At 52.7% G+C, this 20,297-nt stretch overlaps 1 protein-coding gene across 2 annotated transcripts in view; it reads left to right on the top strand.

Annotated features, from left to right (window-relative positions):
* The first annotated feature begins 142 nt into the window (after positions 1-142).
* The window catches only part of AMPD3 (adenosine monophosphate deaminase 3), a 42,438-nt gene continuing 22,283 nt past the window's right edge, over positions 143-20,297 (top strand). Inside the window, exons 1-3 of one of the 2 annotated variants that reach the window (XM_004711537.2) lie at positions 143-166; positions 9,094-9,319; positions 19,730-19,919. In XM_004711537.2, the coding sequence (XP_004711594.1) occupies positions 145-166; positions 9,094-9,319; positions 19,730-19,919 (438 nt within the window). In that variant the 5' untranslated portion in view covers positions 143-144. Of the gene's footprint in view, positions 167-4,862; positions 4,943-9,093; positions 9,320-19,729; positions 19,920-20,297 lie in introns of those variants that run through there. The other variant, XM_045290970.1, reaches the window with a different exon arrangement.

The following is a 20,297-nucleotide window of genomic DNA, read 5'->3' as shown; positions in this document are numbered from 1 at the left end:
CGCCGAGCGCGAGCCCGCAAGGGGGGCGCGGCCTGGCCGGGTCCCCGACCGCCGTGGCCTTCGTGCCCGGGAACCGGCTCCGCCGCAGTCGCTGTGCGCCCTGCCCTGCGTCGTCGTCCCCTGCGCTCCGCCCCGGCCCGCGGCATGGCCCGGTCTCCCGAACCCGGTGAGTGCGGCGGGGACCCACTGCTGACTTTGGACCCACGGCACCCCGCGGACCAGGGTGGGCGTGGGGGGCGCCCCGGGGCCCGAGCTTCCGCCCAAGGCTGCCCTGCTCTTAAAAGCCTGGGCGCCAACGCAACTCACAATGGCCCTGCGGTTGCCGCTGCAGTGGCCGGAGTTCCCCAGAGGCTCCCTGGCGGCCTGGGTTGCACCTGCCCGGTTTAGAAAATGAAGGGACCTTCCCGGGACGTTCTGCCACTTAAGTGTCAGGGCTAGTTTTTCGGTTTTGCGGACTGGCCTGATAGAACAACTGAGGACTTCCACTAGGAGGCCAAGGGAGGGGCTGGATGCCTGGGTGTCCCGGTCGCTTTGAGACCTTCATCCTCACATCGTAGCTGGCTCTCTCTGACCAGGGAGGTGCATGGCCTGCGTTTTGGGAGCCAGCTTTCTGCCCTTGAGCTCCCTGGTGGCTGCTTTGCCAGCGGGGCTGCCAGCATCTCCTCTTGACTGGCAGAGGCCTCCTGGTGAGTTTTGAGAGGCCCTGAAGGAGGAGAAGCTCACTGATGAGAGTGTCATTTTCCCTCCAATGCGTTTGGAAGCTTGGTGATGGAAAATTCGCAACAGAGCTGCATGAGCACTAGAGCGCAGAGAGTTATGCTAGCAGGATCCCGAGCCCTGGTTGGCCAGGCCCCTTGATGTGGTAACGGACATGAAGCCATCTTCCAGTGCCGCTGACAGTTCAGAGAAGTTCCTCCCTTGCCCGTGGAGTTCCGACACTGAGTGGCAGTGACACCCTTGAGCCAGGCCAACCGAACCTTTGCCAGTTCTCACCTCTTCAGAGTTGTTGACAGCAGGTCTGGGAGAGCTGGCCTGGCCTGGCCTGGCTGCATCTCTGCCTACCACTGGCTTGCCAGGGGCCAGACTTGCGCCCTGAAGATGGTGGCACGGGGTTGGCCTCTCCAAGAACAGTGATGCTTGCAGGGTGCGTTTGACCTCTCTGTGGGGCCTCTGGCCAGCATCAGTGCTCGCCTGTCAAACTGAGATCCTAACGGGAGAGGAAGTTCTTTAGGAATAGGATCTGTTCTTGCTCTGATCCTCGATTCTCGCTGAACCACTCTCCAAAAGACCTCTCAGTCATTTCCTGGATTGAAGATGCCTAGCTGATAGAGCCTAGCCTTGGCATTCAGCAGGGAGATACGTTTTCTCCTCCAAAGGTGCTCATTGGCCTTCCTGGTTCTTCCCTCGAGTAAATGAATCCCTTGGTTGTTCCGGGTGCTGGCTACATATCTAGGTCTGGAGTCAATGGGCTGCTGATATAGAAGGGATGAGGGCATAGGAGGATGGGCATAAGACTGGAGGCTTAAAGAAAAAAAAAATACTGGAGTCTTCACTCTGCTCAGTTACCAAGAAGTAGCATTCATAAAGGAGGCTTCATATTTTAAAAAGGAATCCCTAGCTCCTATTCCCCAATAAAGGAGCCCAAATAATGGAGTGCCACAGTGGTGACTCGTTGGGCTGCAGTCTGTAAGGGGCAGTTCAAAACCACAGTGCACAGATGGAGCAAGGCAGGGCTTTCTGTTCCCATAAATACAGTCTCGGAAACTCTCCGGGACAGGTTGCCCCTGTCCTATAGGGTTGCTGTGCATTGGCATTGATGGCAATGAGTTTGGTTTTAGTGATTACCAAATAGGAGCTTGGGAGAGGGTCTGGACAAAATGGAGCTCAATAAATCATGCCCAAAGGATTGAGTGTGCAGACAAAACCTGATGCTCATTGCCTCCCTTACACCTGGCCCCATGGTGATAACAATGGTGATGACACAGTGAGGGTGAGCAGACTTCTGAAGCACAAACTATGGGCCAGGTACGATTTTAAGCACCTTGCCGTAAATGTGAATAAGTTCAATCATCATGGCTTCCCCCTTTATAGGGACTAATACTGAGTGGCAGTGAAGTTTAGTAACTGGTCCAGCGCTACGTAGCTAAGTGTTGGAGCCAGGATTCAAACTCAGGAAGTCTGGCTCGAGTCCACGCGACCGACTCCAGATTGCCACAGGCACACTCATCAACTTGACTCACCCCTCAGTCATTGATTTTATGCAAGTGTTTATCCCACGTGTAATGATTAAGTCCCGATTGGATCCCAGCCACCAGGGTGCAGTACTGAACGAGACGGTCTGTGGTCTGTCTGGAGTCGGCACTTAGCCGATGGGGCCCCTTCGCCGAACTCTTGAACCATGCCCACTTTGGAAATAAGAAAAAAATAAAATGGACCCTTGTTGGCAAGCCCCTCCATCTTTACTTGGGAGTGGCTGGGAGGATCGATGCCTTTCTTGATGGGATCTAATTTGATGGCAGCCTTCCCTGTCAGTTGGGGCTGGCCAGGGCAGGGTAACTTGTGAGATGCAGGCTCTGGGCCTGGCTATCACAGAGGGTCTTCATGTCCATTCAAAGGAGCACTAAAAAGGCTTTGAGCGGGTGGAGTGTGACCAAGGAGCTGTCTAGGCTACAAGGAGCAGTGAGATGTCAGGCTCCCAGAGCTGGACCTCCTGGGACAGAGCTATGCTTTCCTCATAAGCTGCCACCCTTCCGGAGGATCTTCCCACCCTTTGACTTTAACCAGACCCTGGCTCGTTATTTCAACCTGTGTGTGCCATCTCAGTGGGGTGTTACCTGTCTGGTCCTGATGGGGCAGGTCTCACCGGAAGCCTGGGCCCCTGCTAGGAAGGAAAGTTCCTTAATGAGCTTGGTCCTTCCGGGAAGGCAGCTCTCTCAAGGTTAGAAAAGTTAAGGCTCAAAGTAGACGTTCCCCAACCACAGGCTATTAAGAGCCTTGTTTTTGTATGGGGGCACTGGAGGGTCAAATCAATGTGTTGAGTTGAACAAGCGTAAGCAACTTGTACATGAACCCATACAAGGGACTATGGTTTGCGGTGTTTTCCAAGCCTCCTGACCTGTTATGTTCTACAAACCTGCACTTCCGTGGAGCCTTGTTCTGTTAAATCTCTCCAGGGTCTGGCTAAAGGTGCAGATTTAAACTCCCTCCATGTGTTGGGCCTACGTATGTTTTCAGATCTGTGGGTAATGCTCCCACTCCAACCCCCCTCCCTACCTACACACACACACACTCCACAAAAATAACGGTTTCCTTGCTCCTCCTCCTTTCTGGAAAAGCAATATTGAGGCTTTTTATTTTTCCTCTTCTTCTCTAAGCTCTAAGTCCTTTTAATTATTTAATGAATATTATATATTACCCTCTCTCTAGGTTGCTTGTAGTCTGCTGCTTGTGCTGTTTATGAAACAGCTGTGAGGACAGGTGGGTCATCATCTCTGGGCAGCTAAAGCCCAGCAGATGCCCGGGGATCATGTGTCGGCCCTGTAATTCTGCTCTGTGCGCTCACAGGAATGATGATGTGGGCTCAGCGAGGCACAACCTCACAACAGGACGGGGGTGGGGTGGGGTGACTCAGGTCTAAGTCAGGGCTAGATCTGGCCTGCCGGTAAACAACTGACCCATCCTTCCTGGGCCCTTTTCCCCAGGATTTCAACAGACCACAGGAATAGCCATTCTGCTCATGGCTCTTTCCCGCGGACCCATATTATTTACCTAAGTCACTTGGAGGCTGCGTGACTGTTCCTAGCCATCTCACAGGACGGCCCTTTACAGACGAAACCCAGAGCTCTGTGCCTTGTGATACTGCTTTAATCCACCTGCTTGGTGTGAGAGAACTCCTCCGCAGGTCACTTGAGCCAGGCTCCACCTTCCTCGGGGCAGGCGGAACTGCTGACTGGCCGCAGGGTGGCAGATCCAGCCCAGCTCAGCCTGGAAGCCCACGTGGGGGCCATGAATGGCAGTGAGAAGTGGGGAGAACCTGGGGGCGGGGGGTGGGAGGCTCAGGAGGGTCAGATGGGGGCTGTGATGGGGGGTCTGGTCAGGCTGCCCAGTCACCTATAACTTGCAGCCTCTTTCAGCCAAGAAGGGAAGGTGCAGGACAGCTTCCACCCGGGTCAGCTGTCTGCCCCTGCGTGGAGGCCTTCCCCCTTCCCCGGGAAGGAGGGAATACTGCATGGTTCTCTTTTCTTGTGGAGGTGAAGGAGAGGGGTGCATGTTGGCAGCCAGGCTCAGACCTCTGCCTGCTGCCCTTGGGCTGCTGTGGCCAGAGGGTTGCTTTGGGGGTCCGGGTGAGTGTGGGCAAGGCAGGATGTGCCGAGCTATGCCCTGGGTAAGAGGAAGCAGTTGCCAAGCTGAAGTGGGATTCCAAGCGGAAGCAGCGAGGTGATGGTTTCCGCATTGCCACTCAGCTTTCAGCGGGCAGGGGTGGAGGGCACTGGATGAGGGCCGGGGCTGATCTTCTGCGGTTGGTCGAATGCACTCCTTTCCTGGAGGCCACAGCAGCTTTAGTTTCTTGGTTTGTTTTTTTCCTTGTATATTTTTTGGTGAAGCCTTTGAGCACTGCCTTCAGGATCCAACAGCCAAGTATTGCCTTGGATAATTGGCATGACCTAGGGCCTTTAGGATTCTTGGGAAATTTCCACTTGCCTTTCATGCTGGGGGAAGAATTTCCAGCCCAGGTTTTTTCCTGCTCTCGCTCAGTGCCGATCACAGATATGCAAAGCAGAGACCTCCCACCCCAGCAGCGCAGATAAGACCCAGAGAGCCGCTCTGGGCTCTGACTCAGCTGGGCCAGCTGCTTGCCTGGCAGCACGCAGCACTTGATCCCCAGGTGCGTCGCCCGCGGCATCCTCACCGTCAGTCATGGAGACTCCAGCACCAGGTTCAGGTCTGTGTCTTGGGTTCTGGCGATGGGCACTTGGACGGAACGGTCCTGTGTGTAGGGAGAGGGCATGAGTGGCCCTGAGCTACCTTTTGGACGGCGTGAGACCAGGGAGAGTGCCTTTCTTCTGAAATGGGTGCCTTCTTAAGACTGTGGCTCTGGGGCAGCTCCTTCAGCTGAATGGAGGGTGTAGTGTGTAACAGTGTGATAAGCTGTATCAATAGCTGACTAATGTCAGTGAACTCACAGTTAAGTCTGCTGGCTTCAACGGACAAACAGGGGAAGTCAGGCGTGAACAGGCAGCTGGCCATGTGTGGTGATGGCTCTCCCCCGCACACCGCTCTGGCAGGCGCCAGTGGGTGTGACAGAAGAGGCAGTTCTGAATGGGAAAGACTGGCACGTAGGAGCTGTTACCAAGAATGGCCCCAAGATGAGCCTGCTGTGCACAGCCCCCCCAAGTGGCGTTACGGGGTCCACCCTAAGTAAGTTCAGGCACAGGGCGAATTCTCTGCTGGTGATTTTTGACCCTGATACGAGGAGACTCGTGTGGGTTCTGGGGGGAGGGCTGGCCTACGAGCCTGCAGTCAGTCAGTCTCTCACGAGGTCCCGTGTGTGGTGGATTGGAGTGAAGGGCTGTGGAATACAGCCACTCCTCAGCGAACTGACCGCGAGAGCTCTTTTCCCTGCAGGAGGTATTGCCTTCTCTTGAGATGCACTTAGCAAGCCCTGGTGGTGCAGTGGTTAAAGCAGTGGTTAAAGTGCCTGGAAGGTCGGCTGGTTGAGCCTGTCGGCACCTGGAGAAAGACGTGGCACTGCTTCCATGGAGATGTATCACCTGGCCAAGTTGTAGGATTTGGTTATTTAGTTAGTTAGTTATTGGTGGGATGGCCCTGAGACCCTGCCTGGGAAAGGCTGATTTAACCGACACGTGTTGACAGATACATTCTGAAATGTCTCTTTATTGACTTAAACAAGTTAAACATGTTTCATGGAAAAATATGGCAGGATCTGGCAAAAAAACAAAAACCCTCGGGCATTCAAAACCCAAACCCCAACCACTTGCTGGTCAGCCAGCTCTGACTCCTGGTGACTCTGTGTGTGTGTGTGTGTGTGTGTGTGTGTGTGTGTGTGTGTGTGTGTGTGTGTGTGTGTGTGTGTGTGTGTGTCAGGGTAAAACCGCTCCTTCCTGCTTTCAGGGCTGATGCTTTAGAGAGAGTTCACCAGGGCTTTCTTCTGAGGCGCCTCTGGTGGACTTGAAGCTCCAGCCTTGCTGCTTGCAGCTGGCTTGCTCACCATCCATCCCCGCCCCCCCCCCCCCCCCCCCCCCCCCCCCCCCCCAGGAACTCCCTCAGCTATTTCTGAGAGGCAGCTGGTGGGTGAACCTGGGTCCATCCAGGGTATATTTGTGCACTCCCCTGGGGGAGGAAGGTGGTGGTCGTTAGCTTCATGCCCGGCGGGGAGCTGATGTGGAGATAGGTCTAAGTGGCTTCATTCCTACTGGGTGGCTTCTCTCGGGTGTGGGGTAAATGAGAGACAGCACTAGTTGCTCAAAACCGCCCATTTGGGGTTTTTGTTTGTTCGTTTTGTTCTTTAATTTCCCTTCTTTCTATCCAGTCTGAAGTCTGTTCGTTTCCTTTTTACCTTCTTTGCATGTATTAAACGCAGTAGGGCAATGACCTTAATTATGAAAACAAGACACCGCTCAGCCCAGGCCGTCCTGCCTCCGGCCCTTCTGAAGGCCTCTCCTGTTGCCCTTGACTCTGAGGGGATGCATCTTCATTCAGCCGACCGCAGTCTGGACATGCTAGTTGCATTTGTTGTAATCCAGTCTGTGTATCTGCTTCCCTTTACTGTTATTTCACAAAATGTGATTGCACTATCCTTGGAATTCTACTTCTGCTTGCTTAACAACCTCCCCACCCCCGCACACGAATATGCTCAGTTTTGGACATGTCAAAGCTATTTATATAAAAAGCTCAAGTAAATGGCTCTGTGCTTTTTTCCCTCCCTGCCCCGGGAGGGACTATTTGCTTTAAACACATTCATTTCTAGAAGATGCACTGCTTGGTCAAGCGTTATGCATCTTTGTGGCATTACAGCCCCTGGCTGGGGTCTGTGGGATGTCTGTCTACCTTTTGAGGTACGATGGGAGCTTGGGAAGTGAGGGAGTTAACCCGTGGATTTAGCCTTGGGGGTGAGGGTCCTGCTCGCTACCAACCTGACACGTCTCCTGTGTTTCTAGTTCTTTGTGCTGCTGTCTACCACCTTCTCCTCAGAGCCAGGGTCCTCCCGAGTGGGGACAGGCGTCCGCAGCCTGTGCTCCCTGGTCGAGGTGCCTCGTCCCCCATCGCTCCCTTCCACCCAGCCCCCTCAGAGTGCAGTGAGAGACTCCCAGGAAAGGCATCTCCCTGGGAGTGGGCTGAGGGCGAAGTTGGTTTCACAGTGAAGGGACCTCAGCCAAAACTTTGCCTCCCGTTCCAAGTCTGTTTCTAGCCCATGTCACTCCTTTCTGGGCCACGACTCTGACCCCATGTGCAGCACAGAGTTCTGGCCAGAGGCCCCCGGACACCCCCCCCCCCCCCCCAGGCACCGGAAACCTGCCTGGTTACTACGATTGCGGCAGTTAGGACCGACTGAGAGGACCCTGTAGACCATTAAGCCAATGCCTCTATCTTACAGACTGACCCAAGGTTGTGCTTGAGGACCCTCTCCCTGTAATGGCCTCCCCCTCCTCTGTGGGCTAGCCAGGGAAACCACACCTCTCTTTAAACCAGTCTTAAAGAAGTGCTCCTACCAGGTGGGCAGGGAACATCTCTTGCAGACTGGCTCCTGTGGGAGGCAGTGTGTTGATAGGGTATAGGTCGATCCCTCCCAAGGGTCTTGCTAAGGACAGTGGGAGACTCCACCCTGACACCCAAATGGGTGGACAAAGAGCAGCAGCATAGCGTTGGGAGGGGGGGGAAGCGCTTGGACTCGGGGACCGGTGCCTGGGTCCAGTCCCAGAGCAGAGGTTCAGAGAAGAAGGGGACAGTGTGGGGAGGCTGAGAGCAGCACAGAGCTCTGCCCACTCAGTAAAATGGGGACCCTGGGCGAGCTGGCCCTCCATGCCTCCATTTTCGTTATCTGTAAGATGGGATTAGAAGGGTTAACAGGGTCGGTATACAGACTGTGCCTGGCAGGTGTATGTAATAAGGACGAGAGAGATGTTCGTTAAGGAAAGAAAAGGCACGAAGGCGAGGGGCATACAAAGGAGGGGACAGAGAATGAAATGGGACACGTCTATGACTGGGCGTGGGCCCCAAGGCAGAGAGGCGGAGAAGGCAACGCTTCTCGGGGCAAGTGTGTCTCTGGCTCTCACTCAGTTCGCTGCCATTGCGAGGAGGCCGACTCACAGTGACCCTATAGGACAGGGCACAACTGCCACTGGGGCTTTCTGGGGCTCTGGCTCTTGATGAGAGTAGAAGCAGCTAGCTGGTGGTTTCAAACGTTGGACTTTGAGGATGGCAGCCCAACTTGTAACCACTGTGCGCCGGGGTGAGGTCGTCCTTTGTTTGCTGTGGCTTGTTCTCCGGGGTGAGGAGTGGTGGCCGCAGCATTGTGATTTGCCACAAAGAATGCGGTGTTAGATCCCCTGGCTCTGCTGTAATCTTGGGGACCTCGGGCTGATGTGACGCCTTCTAGGCTTCTGTCTTCCTCATATGAAGTGGGGGAGTCGGGCTTGAAGGCTGTGGCACCTGTAACTCAGTCTCCTCGTGGTCGGGAGGAGGGTGGCTTCAGAATCCTCTCCTCTCCCTTCTGAGTTTGCGGGCTGCAGACCCCAGGCACGGCCCAACTGAGGACACTTGGTTCCCCACGCACCCTTGGTTGGACAGTTTCTTCCTTCTTTGACTTTTGGTTTATTTGCTTTCTTGCAAAACGTCATTGGCCCTGCACTGTTCATGCCCAGTGGCTTATTGAGAGGAATTGTGAAATTGGTGTGCTGGGTTTGGGAAATCCTGACCAGAGAACTGACCCAAGGACTGGGGGTGGAGGTGTGGGGGGGGGGGAGGAGAAGGAGGGCTGGCTTTTCCTTGAATGCTGCCCCCTTCCTCACTCCGCCGCCTCTTGTCCTGGTGACGGTCATTGATTACGGTTAATGCCTGACTTTGCGTTTCTAGCCGAGATGCCGCGCCAGTTCCCCAAGCTGAACATCTCTGAAGTGGACGAGCAAGTCCGGCTGCTGGCCGAGAAGGTGTTCGCTAAAGTGCTGCGCGAGGAGGACAGCAAAGATGCCCTGTCCCTCTTCACTGTCCCTGAGGACTGCCCCATCGGGCAGAAGGAAGCCAAGGAGAGGGAGCTGCAGAAGGAGCTGGCCGAGCAGAAATCTATCGAGACCACCAAAAGGTTCGTTCCCAAGGCTCGGCTTTCGGGGGCACCTGGTTGTACAAGCCCAGGCCAACTGTGTGTGGGTGCGTGCCCGGAGATGAGGTGCCTCATGGGGACCTGCATGTCCCCGAGTGCAGTGGGAGCTGAGTGGGTCTCCCATCCACGTTTTCATGCTGATTTCTTAACCTGGACCATTTCATCTACCACTTACTTCTTCTTTCTTACAGATATCGTAACATTCCATAGTTCAGTCACCTCCAGCAGTCTTGTACACAATCAGTTTCAAAACATTCTCTTTCTTACTGACCTCCTTAATATCCGTTCCTTTTTATGCCCCAACCCTTATTATTGTATGTATGTATGTAATTTATAGCTGTATCTTACACGATCTAATATATCATTCACCTACAATTCTGTTGTTCGCTCCCCTTCAGTAGGGTTCTACAGTCATCACTGCTATCAACTCCCTCTCCTCCCCCCTTCCGGTACCCTCAGGATACCATTACTCTCCTTACGTTTTCTGAGGGGGTGGGGGTGGGGGTGGGGGATGACCACTTAGTTCTTGAAGGAGGTCTCTTATACCTGTGGTTCAAAAGCTCAGAAACCCCATTCTCTCTGTTGCTACTTTAATGACAAATCACGTGCACAAATAAACACCATGCCCGAAGTGCAACTCAATTTCCCTTCAGGACGTAACGTAGGAGAGGTTCTTGGGGGCACACCAATATTCCTTCTTCTCATTGTCACGTGGCATTTCTTTAGCATATTGTTTGCCAGGTGCTGTGCTGGGTGCAGCAGAGGCGACAGTGAGCAAGACAGAGAACAGGTTTGGCCCTGTGGAACTCACTGTGAACCTGACAGTGATTAACTAATTGGACAAACTCATTAAATGATACATTGTAACTAGAAAAACAAAAACCACTTGAGGGCTTTAGTGTGGGCAGTACGTTGGGGGGATCGGTTGCCCAGGTGGTAGATTGCTGAGATGTCAAGCAGAGGGGAGAGTTAGGCCGGGGAGGAAGCAGCTTCCAGCCCTGACCTGGAGAGACCCTGGAGCAGGGTGGTGTTTCTGGGGCCCAGAGTAGGGTCCCCAGGGGAAGCTGACCCGTGGTGGGACCGTCTGTGGGGAACTGGAGAGAAGAGGTGACACAGCATCTGCGAGATGCCTCCCAAGCTAGAGATACGCTACCTTGACTTTTCCCATCTTCCAGTTTCTCCCGGTACCTCCCAGTATCTCCCAGGGGCCAAACCCAGGCTGAAGCAGCTGACATGCGCCTTGGAAACATGGGCGAAGGGGAGGTACCAGTGTAGGAAGCAGATTATTCAAGGGAGCCGGTGAGAAATACAGGGTGGGAGCCTCCTTCCCATGGGGTAGTCAAAGAAGGTCTCTTTAAGCAGGCGACAGCGTGTGTTATTCTTTTAAAAGGTTTTGACTGAGACTTGAGGGAGGGCTTACGCCCACCGTGGTGTTGTGTCATTGGCTGCAATCTCCACAAGGTGGTGTCACGAGTCCCACTTCCTCCTTGTTTCCTGTTCCCATCCCCCCTACTTCCCTCACCCCTTCCTGCCTTCTGACCTTTGTCCTGGGGCAGTTTCAGATCTTGTCATTGCCACTGGTTGGTCACTCGGAGTGCATGCTCCCTGCTGCTGTGGTGTCCGCGTTCTAGACCGGTCTATGGTTTGGCTGAGAACCAAGCCACGGGGATGAGACCTCCCCACCATCTCTGGAGGGTGACTTCAGGGCCATACTCTCGGGGGTTCCCCCAGTTCCTACCCAACCCGTAACCCTGGCCTTTGGTTTTATGATTTTGAATGTTGTTTCACATTTCTCTCCCTTGTGATCCAGGACCTTCTGCTGTGAGCTCTTTCGGAGCAGGTAGCCGGGCACCATCTACATAATTTGGTCGCAGCTCACCAAGCTGAGGTTCACACGGTCTTCTAGTCAGTTGTCTCTGTCTCTGCTTTAGGGAGGTGGCGTGTCCACGGAAGACATGAAGAGTTGGGTGAGACACAGATACAAGAGTCAGCCAGGGCAACAGAACTTCCCAGAGTGCCGAGGAGAGCAGGTGGGGAAAATGAAAGCCCTGCACAGGTGGGAGGGTGGCGCGGCCGTCCCTGAGGATGCAGAAGAGCATGTCTGTGGAGACCCTCGGCCACCGGCTTCGCAGAAGGGCCCGTTTTATGGGCTGAATGGTCTGCAGACCTTCTCTCTGTTAAGAAGTGAGCATTTTAACCCCTTATCATGAGAACAGATGGAATCTGGCACTTTTTATGGCCAGAAATAATGAGTTCCTGAAGTCATTTTCCGTTCAGGGAGACTCTGGGCCTGACAGCTGCAAAAGGAGCGTGCTCTTCTCATCCTTGTCTCATCCACTCACCAACAAGCAAGCCAAACAGCTCCCTGGTTTCCAGAAGCTCCTCCGCAGAAACGCTGTTTTCCACCTACTTACTGGGCAGTTCTACTCCGTTTCTATGAGTTGGAATTGACCCCATGGCAGTGTTTTTTTTTTGAAAAAAATTTTTTTTTCGATTACTAAACTGTAGGAGATCTGGTAAGGTGGGAGATTATATGTTGGGCTACTAACCACAAGGTCAGCAGTTCAAGCCCATTAGCAACTCCATGGGAGAAAGGAGAGGCTTTTTTCTATTCCCGTAAAGATTTACAGCTTCGGCAACTTGAGGGAGCAGTTCTACCCAGCCATACAAGGTGGTTATGAGCCAAAAGTGACTTGATAGCAGAGAGTGAAGTGTTTTTTTGTTTTGTTTTTTGTTTTTAACAAAGTTGTAGAAACCTTAGTGGCATAGTGGGCTAGGCAGAAAAGAGACCTCTTGCCACCCCTGTTATCCCCACAGATACTACATCCAAGAGGCCATAGCTCCTCAAATCATTGTGCCCTGCCACTCACTAGGATGCTGTGTGACTTTGGGCAAATGAGGAAACCTCTCTGTGTCCTGGTGCCTTTTTCCTTTATAGAGTGAGATTGGTACCACTAAGTTATCTTCTTGGAGTGTTAACTGGGAACTATGGTTACTGAGTGCTTATGGTGGACCGGTCTGGGCTGTGCAGTTTGCATGGATTCTCACGCAGGGTCCACCCTGAACTTCTCAGGGGGAAATTCTTATTATCTGGACTTAGCAGATGAGGCAGTTCAGGCTCAGGGACGAACTTGCACCAAGGCTCACAGCCATTAAGTGACAGGGGAGGGACTAGAGCCTATGTCCTTTGACTGTAGGGCCCACACATTAGCCATAAGGTGATCCATTTCCAGTTAGAGATGGCATCTTCAGCCTAGAATGGCAGAGCCATAGTGTGCTTCCTGCGACTGGTCCCCAGGATGTTATTGCTGGTGTCTGAATAAAATGGGGGGACCAAGACCCTCCAAACTCACTGCCATCGAGTCAATGCCGACTCATAGCGACCCGTTATGACAGGGTAGAACCCCCACTGCGAGTTTCGGAGGAGTTAGTTCCTTGTGTCCACAGTTGCTTTTCTGCCACAGGACAAGCTGGCCTGACATGCTAGTGTCCTTTCCCTTCTCTCCTTACTGGAGGCCTCTTTGTCCACAGATCCCCTAACAGTGTCTGGGAGGACACCCTCTCCCACCATCTTCTCCATCCCAGGCACCTTCGGACTTTTCTGGCATAAAAATGGGGATTCAGGACCTTCTTCCTAGAAGGAGCTTGTCAGCCTGGAAGCAGGGTCAAGCCTGCAGACACCAGGTGTCGTCTGTAGGGTTCATGTGTCAAACTCACAGGACATGAAACTTCCCATCTGGAAAAAAAAAAAAAAAAGCATCGACCCCTGTAAGCCCCGGTGTCCCCAGCAAGTAGAGAAGGCTTTTCTGTTAAAATGGAATCCATCAACTTTTTACAAAAAGTTGTTTCTTTGTTTACAAAAATAAGACAAACTGCGGCTGTGAGCAAGAAAGACGAGCAGCTAAGATCCTGGGCTCAGGGTCCAGGATTACATCAGCTCCAAGAGAGGCACGGGCCTCAGACACAGCCCTTCCAGAACTGGACGCTTACTCCAGGGGCCAGCACTCCAGGCTGCTCCCAGAAGCGGTCTCTCAAAGGCAGGCATGATCAGGAAGTCAGTGGGACACCAGGCTGGGGTCAAGGCTAAAGGGAGGTGAGGACTGTCTACGGCCAATACCGAATTGAAGAATCATTCTTAGATGACTCAAACAAAAAATAGGAAAGCCCTGAGGGCTGGGGGCCCAGAAGCCATCTTCCCCACTCCACCTCTGAATCTAGGCGAGCGTACCTACCCAGAGCTCACCTACTCTGCAAATGGACAGAGCTAAAACGAAGCCAACAAGGGTGACAAGGCTGAACACTTGGGCGCAACTAACATGCACATTAGGGCTCCTTGAACGCTTAACATTATTTAAAAAACAAACCAAATGTTCTGAGAGATAGATAATTCATATGGCATCTGTAATTCACTGGCGTGTGAGTCCATGGGTTGAGCACCTTCACAGAGTTGTGAAACGAGCACCGTGATCGATCAATTTTGAACCGGTTTCATCCCAACACAGAGAAACACTTTGCTCCTTGGCCTGTGCCCCCAACCTCGCCCCCATATCTTGTTTCTTTGTTTACATGGTGTTCTCAGAAGGTTGAAGATCTTGTTTCCTATCCTAGGGAGGATTTGAAGCAGCCTATTAAGCGTGGGGAGGAGGATTTCTGTAGGTAGAGTTGCCGAATTGTTAGGCAAGGGGGCATCAAAAGTTTGTGGGAAAACGCCTTTCTCTTTTTAACTTTGAAATTTTTTGCTTAGACGGGTTTCAAATTCCTGCTGTGACTGGAGGGAAGGTCGACGAAGCAGGTCCGTTTTCCTTCCAGCAACTCCAGCACCTTGTTTGTCTCGTTGACGGCACCTCCACCCGCCTCCTCCCAGAGTTCCCTGTGTCCAGCCCCGCTTTCCCCAAACATTATGCACACTGTCCTTGAGCCGATGCTGCCCTCTGGCCTCCCGTGGTTGGTGCCTTCTCTCGAGTTACTGTTCCCCTTCACTGTCGTTTGGCTGAAAATCAAGCCTTGGAGGTGAGTTCATTTCCAGACCTTCATTTCGGCCGCAGGCTCGGGGGTTCCGCCGGTCTCCGTCTGACCTGAAGTCTGATAGGTGCTAGGATTTTTGAGTTTTACCCACATTTCCCCCCACTCCATCTAGGACTCGAATCGTTTTCGGAAGCCCTTTGGCAGCTCACTGTGGTGACCCTGCCTACGCAGTGCCCCCCCACAATGAGGCCATCAGGACCACGGACTTTTGTTATGAGGCCAACTGGGGTCACACGTCCACCCCATCACTTACTGCTGTGGGGACCTGGCCAAGGGTCTTCCCTCCCCGCAGTTCGGTGTCCTGGTCCCATGGCATGGAGGTATTACTAAGACCTACCATACGAGGATGCAGTGAGTGAGTGCACACACAATGCTTACTTAGCACGAGCCGGCATGTCATTAGGGTGTTGTCTTCATTGCCAACAGGGAGGGAGGGAGGGCACGGGAGGGTCACGACAAGCGCAGACGCAAGCATCCTAAGGCCAGAGATGCTACCACCGTGACTGGATGGCATGCCGTTGGCATCCAAGATCATGACTGTGAGTCACCACGGAAGCTTCACAGTGTGCCCAGCGGGCGCTGATTGTGCATGTAGGAATTATGTGTTTCAAATGTGAAGAAGGCACCCTCACTGACCCAAGACTTAAACAAGAAGAAAAAACGGCATCCAGGAGGCAGGCTTTGTTTACCTCTGAAATTAGTGTCTGGAGCAAAATGGATGCACCAACGCCAAACCCTAGGGTCATGGACCGGAGCCTCCCCGACCCTGCCATGGATTAGTTGTCTCCACTGGGATCCCAAAATACTCTGGGCATCTCATTACAGCCAACGCCACGTGTGATCATGTGCTGTTGGACTGCCTGGGCCCAGATTGTTCGCCGTTTACCCTCGGGGCCTTCCACGCTGTGGCATTGAGTGCAGTGGGGCCACACACAGGCTTGGGGTGCGTATTTGGGAGCTAGTGGAAAGGGGTCTGTTCCAGTCCCCCCTCCCTCTGCTTTCCCAGGAGCCTTCAGAAGCACACTGCCCTCTGCAGGTTGTCTGACAGCACCAAGTGCAGCAGGTGTGGGTGTGGACAGGCAGGTGGTGGCCAGTCTTAGAAGTGCCCTCTCCCAGTGTCAGCAGCCCATGTCTTGTTCAGCGTCGTGTTTGCCAGCCTGGTCCAGATGGGGGCTTGGTCAATGTTTGGAGAATGAACGATTGGGTGCTGAGGTCTATTCAGGAATGGGGTGAGCTCTCTGCCATGGGAGGTGCTCAGGTTCAGGCTGCCTTCGCGGGAGGGCTGGGGTGGGGGTGTCTTTAGAGTTCTTTCCAGCCAGCAGATCTTCGAAAATAAACAACCCACTGCCATTGAGTCAATACTGACTCAGAGCAAAGCTCTAAGACAGGGTAGAAGTGGGCCTGTGACTTTCTGAGACAATCTGCTTGCGGGAGTGAAAGACCTGTCTGTCTCCTGCTAAGCAGCTGGTGGCTTCGAACTGCTGATCTGGCAGATCCCAGCCCAGTGTGTCACCACCATGCCACCAGAAGACCTTATGCTACTGTAATTCAGGTAAAGCTATGAGGACATTTTGAGTTTGGCCCCTAGATAATTCTGGACCTGGAACCCAGCCACGCCCACTCAGATTTCTGACTGACAGAACTGTGAGCTCAATAACAGACGGATGGCTTGACCCAAAAGGGGATCCCTGGTGACAGAGGGGTTATGAGTTGGGCTGTGACCTGCAAGTTCAGCAGTTCAAAAGCACCAGCTGTCCCAAGGGAGAAAGACGGGGTTTTCGACTCCTGCAAACAGTCTCCCAAACCCACAGGGTCAGTTCTACCTTGTCCTGCAAGGTCATTGTAAGTCAGCATGGAATTGGTGGCAGTGCGTTGAACTGTAACCCGAAGGTGCCTCGGAAGAAAGGTCTGGTGATCTATTTCTGGGAAAATCAATCACTGAAAACCCTCTGCAGAGTAATTCTATGGCACACATGATCCTATTGCGTTGGGGTGGACTCCACAGCTCCTGTTCTTTTCTAAGTAATGTCCACTTGTGACCATCTGCTATGCTGGCGGGAGAGCGTGAATACGGGGCTCTCCTTGGTTGGGCTCTGTTGAACCTTTCCAACTTTCTAAGAGAGAACCTCAGGGATTGTCTTTTGTTTACTCCATGCCCCTGGCCAAGGTGAGTGGTCCCCGAAGAGCCGACCCATCCACTGTTGAACCAATTTGTTGTGCCCATAAAGCTTGAGCTCCTGCCTTGTGAATGTCTGAAGTCCAGTGCCGTAGCCACAGCATGTGTCTTCAAGGCGAATTCTGAGACACGGACTGGGGGACATTGCCTTCCTCACTGGAGCAGAAGACTAAGGGCGTTCCTAGGACAATGCTGGCCCCCGGCCCCACAGAGGAAATGCCTGCTATTCTGCCGTGGTAACGATGATCGCCAAGCAAGTTCTGTGGAGCAGTGTGACGTGGGCCGACCTGATGGCAGCGAATGGCAACAGTGGTGGGTTCTTGGCCCCAGTGGTCTTCCAGCTTCCCAACTGTGGTGCATGCTCTCTACCCCGCTCTCCCCTTCAAACCTTACCTGTTGCTTCTCCTCAGAGGTGAGGTCTACACAGTAGTTTAAAAAAAAAAAAAAAAGCGATGTGGTAAGCATGTGGGTGACAGAGAAACTCAGAGCCTTGTGGGACCTGGATGAGCCTGTCAGCATGTGAGAAGAAAACCCATCGAGTGGCTCTTCCTGTGGGTGTGATCGTCTTCAAATACCAAAGGGAGGACCTCACCTTCCAAAGGGAGGACTCACTCACTCACTACCTGGCATGGCCTGGGGCCTTGCTCTGGAAGAGATGCTTAGCTCAGCTCCTGCTGACAGAGGACAGATGAAAGAAGCCTGGATCAGGGGTTCTCTGAGTTCAGGTTGAATTTCCAGAAGCAGCTAAGTGAGTGGCACGCAAGACCAGGGCAAAGGGAAACTGAAAAGGGATCAAGCCCATCTTCCGGGCATAGACCACTTGGTCCTTGAAGAAGAGGCAGCACAGGTGGGCAAGTTAGAACCAGAGGAGCCTGGCAAGCAATGGGTGTGAAGCTGGAAAGAAGGCGGTGGTGGCTGGAAAGTCAGCAGAGCCACTATAAAAGATGAATCATTCCTGTGTCTAGCTCTGCACTACGTCTGAGGGTTATCTGTAGATAAGGGCATTCAGGTTCTATTGCCTGTCCCATGGTAAAGTGTAGCAGACTCTCTTGTGACATCCTCTACTGATTGCTCCGCTGGGGAGGGCTCTGGGGCGTCTGAGGGCAACTGAAACTAGGTCAAAACGCTGAGTCATTTGATTGTCTGTTTATGATGTTACCTGCTTATGATATTACCCATTGATTGTGTAATATGTTTGCTGTATGACCCATATGCCTTTTGAGAGATCTGTAAGCCCCATCATATAGACCCACTGGAAAAGACACTCTCTCGGTTCTGACAGAGGGACAAGGAGCCCCTTTGCCCCCGCTGTCTTTCTGTCTGTCTTCACTATTTTCCACAATCGCATGGTCACTCCTGAGGACACCGTTCAAGTGTTGGTCTCTTGCTTCCGCCAAGACACGGTTACGAAGGGGAGGTCACACAGGGAAGGCCTTGATAGAGGTGTGGTTGTTGTCTCTCAGCGCACCCTAGCCTGAAGAAACATGAAGGGGGTGATTGAAGTCACACCCGTGGCTAAGGTAGAGACTATGGCTGGATTGATCACTTTACTCCTGTAACAGAACGCCCTCCAGTGTGGGATTATAATCACAGGCATGTTGTTCGCTGTTACCTCCCACCAAATTGGTTCTGACTCACAATAACCCCGTGTACAGCGGAACAAAGCACCGCCTGGTCTTACACCACCCTCCCAGTTATGCCGGAGCCCATCACTGCAGCTGCTGGGGTCAATCCATCGGGTCCAGACACGTCCTCTTGGGGCTGCCCCTCTACTGCTACCAAGGGTGATGCCTCTTTTTCAAGGATTAGTCTCTCCTGATAGCATGTCCAATGTACATGAGCCAAGTCTTGCCATCCTTGTCTCTAAGGAGCATTTTGGCTGTACTTCTTCCAAGACAGATGCATTTGTTCATTGGGCAACCCGCGGTACTTTCCTGATTTGGTGCCAGCACCAGAATTCAAAGGCATGGATTCTTCTTCGGTCTTCCTTTTTTAATGTCCGACTTTCACAACCATGTAAGGCCATTGAAAACACCACAGCTGGGGTCAGACCTACCTTAGTCCCCTAAGTACCATCTTGCTTTTTCCACACTTTGAAGAGGTCTCATGCGGCAGATGTACCCAGGACAATGTGCTGTTTGAGCTCCTCATTGCTGATTCCATGAGCATTGACTGTGGATACAAGTAAGATGAACTATCAATGGGGCCATGAATAAAAGGGCCTCCAGGAGTACAGGCGCGGTTTGAGTGACAGTGGACAAGTCAGATGACTGGGAATCTGGTTGTACCAGAAGCCTGCCATGTAACCGATCCAACCAAGACGGAGCCCTTGACGGCTTTCATCTTCACTCTCCATTTCTCACCATGGCCCCTGTTGGGCCAGTTGTGGGGATTTGGGCTTTAGGCTGCAGTCCTTGATTTTCCTCAGCAGGTGCTTCAAGTCCTGCTCACTTTCAGCAAGCAAGGTTGTCTCATCTGCTGACTTAAGGTTGTTAATAAGCCTTCCTCCAATCTTCTTCAGATGCTTCCTGCACTGTTCCATGTTTTGCCCACAGAATCGCTCACTACTGCAACTCGAGGCGTAAACTTTTATGTTTTATGTTTAGTTATTCTAGTTCAAGATCTGCTGAGTGTGTTCTTCCCTTTGGGTTTTCTCAGACGGGGTTCCTGCCTGTTTCGTTATAATGCGTTGTCTTCTCCAGCTGCCTTTTGAAATGTTCAGTTCAGCTCTTTTACGTCACCATTTCGTCAGCTTGCCTTAGCTTCTCTACAACCCAGGGCACGTTCCGGCCTTCTGATGTCCAATCTAGCCTTTTCTGTCTTTTCAATTGCCTTTTGCTTCTTCGTGTCTGATGTTTCGGGTGTCACCCCACAGCTCATTAGGTCTTCCTTCTGTGCAGCTCATCTGTTCTTGAGATGTTCTCGAAATTCAGAGACCTAAGGCTGCGTGCTGGTTCTCCTGCGCTTGCGTGAATTTTGCTCAGCCTCAATCTGAATTTATATATCAGCAATTGATGGTGATCCACGGTTTTGCTCTGACCACGTTGAGCGGCCGATCCCAAAACTAAACTCCCCACCGAATCTTTCCACAGAAGTCCTAAGACCAGGCATAAAACCATACACCCTGAAGGCAGCATGGTGACAGGCATTAAGGCTAGAAGTACTTGACAAAATCGCTCCTCGATTCTCAGAAAGAAGAGTTTCAAGATGATCCGGTCCCAGTCCCTGTCTCTACAAATGCCAACACAGCAAGATTGGAAGGGACCTCCAGCTGCCAGTCCGGCCATGTCTCCCTGTGCAACCCCTGTGGTCACTGGACCCCCTTCCCAGGCCATGCCCGAGTTCCAGCGGGTCACCATCAGCGGAGATTACTGCGCAGGGGTAAGGCGTCGCCCACTCCTTTCTCTCCGCTGACTCCTTTGTGGGTGGGCCTGGGTTTGTGTGCACCTTGAGTGCAGAGGAGGGAGAGGTGGCATTGGGGGTTTCAGGTCATGAGCAGCAGGGGAAGAGGCATAGGGGTCTAGATGGTAGGAGGGTCCTAGCCGAGGCTCTGCGTCCTGAGTGTGTCTAGGGCTGGCCCATCATCCGGAGAAGGGCCTGGGGTTGTGGGCTGACATGTGGGCTGTGAGCTTTAAATTCTATGTCGTCTCCGGGCCCAGTTTATGGAGAAAGTATCATCTTGGACCTGTTAGTTTCCCCAAATATTTAATGGATTCAAAGGCATGGTTTGACTGACACCAAGGATTGCTAATTTAGCTT

This window comes from Echinops telfairi, unplaced genomic scaffold, assembly GCF_000313985.2.
Source record: "Echinops telfairi isolate 266 unplaced genomic scaffold, ASM31398v2 ScPeMD7_60;HRSCAF=208, whole genome shotgun sequence".
NCBI classification, from domain to species: Eukaryota; Metazoa; Chordata; class Mammalia; order Afrosoricida; family Tenrecidae; genus Echinops; species Echinops telfairi.
This window is presented reverse-complemented; position numbering and strand designations above follow the sequence as displayed.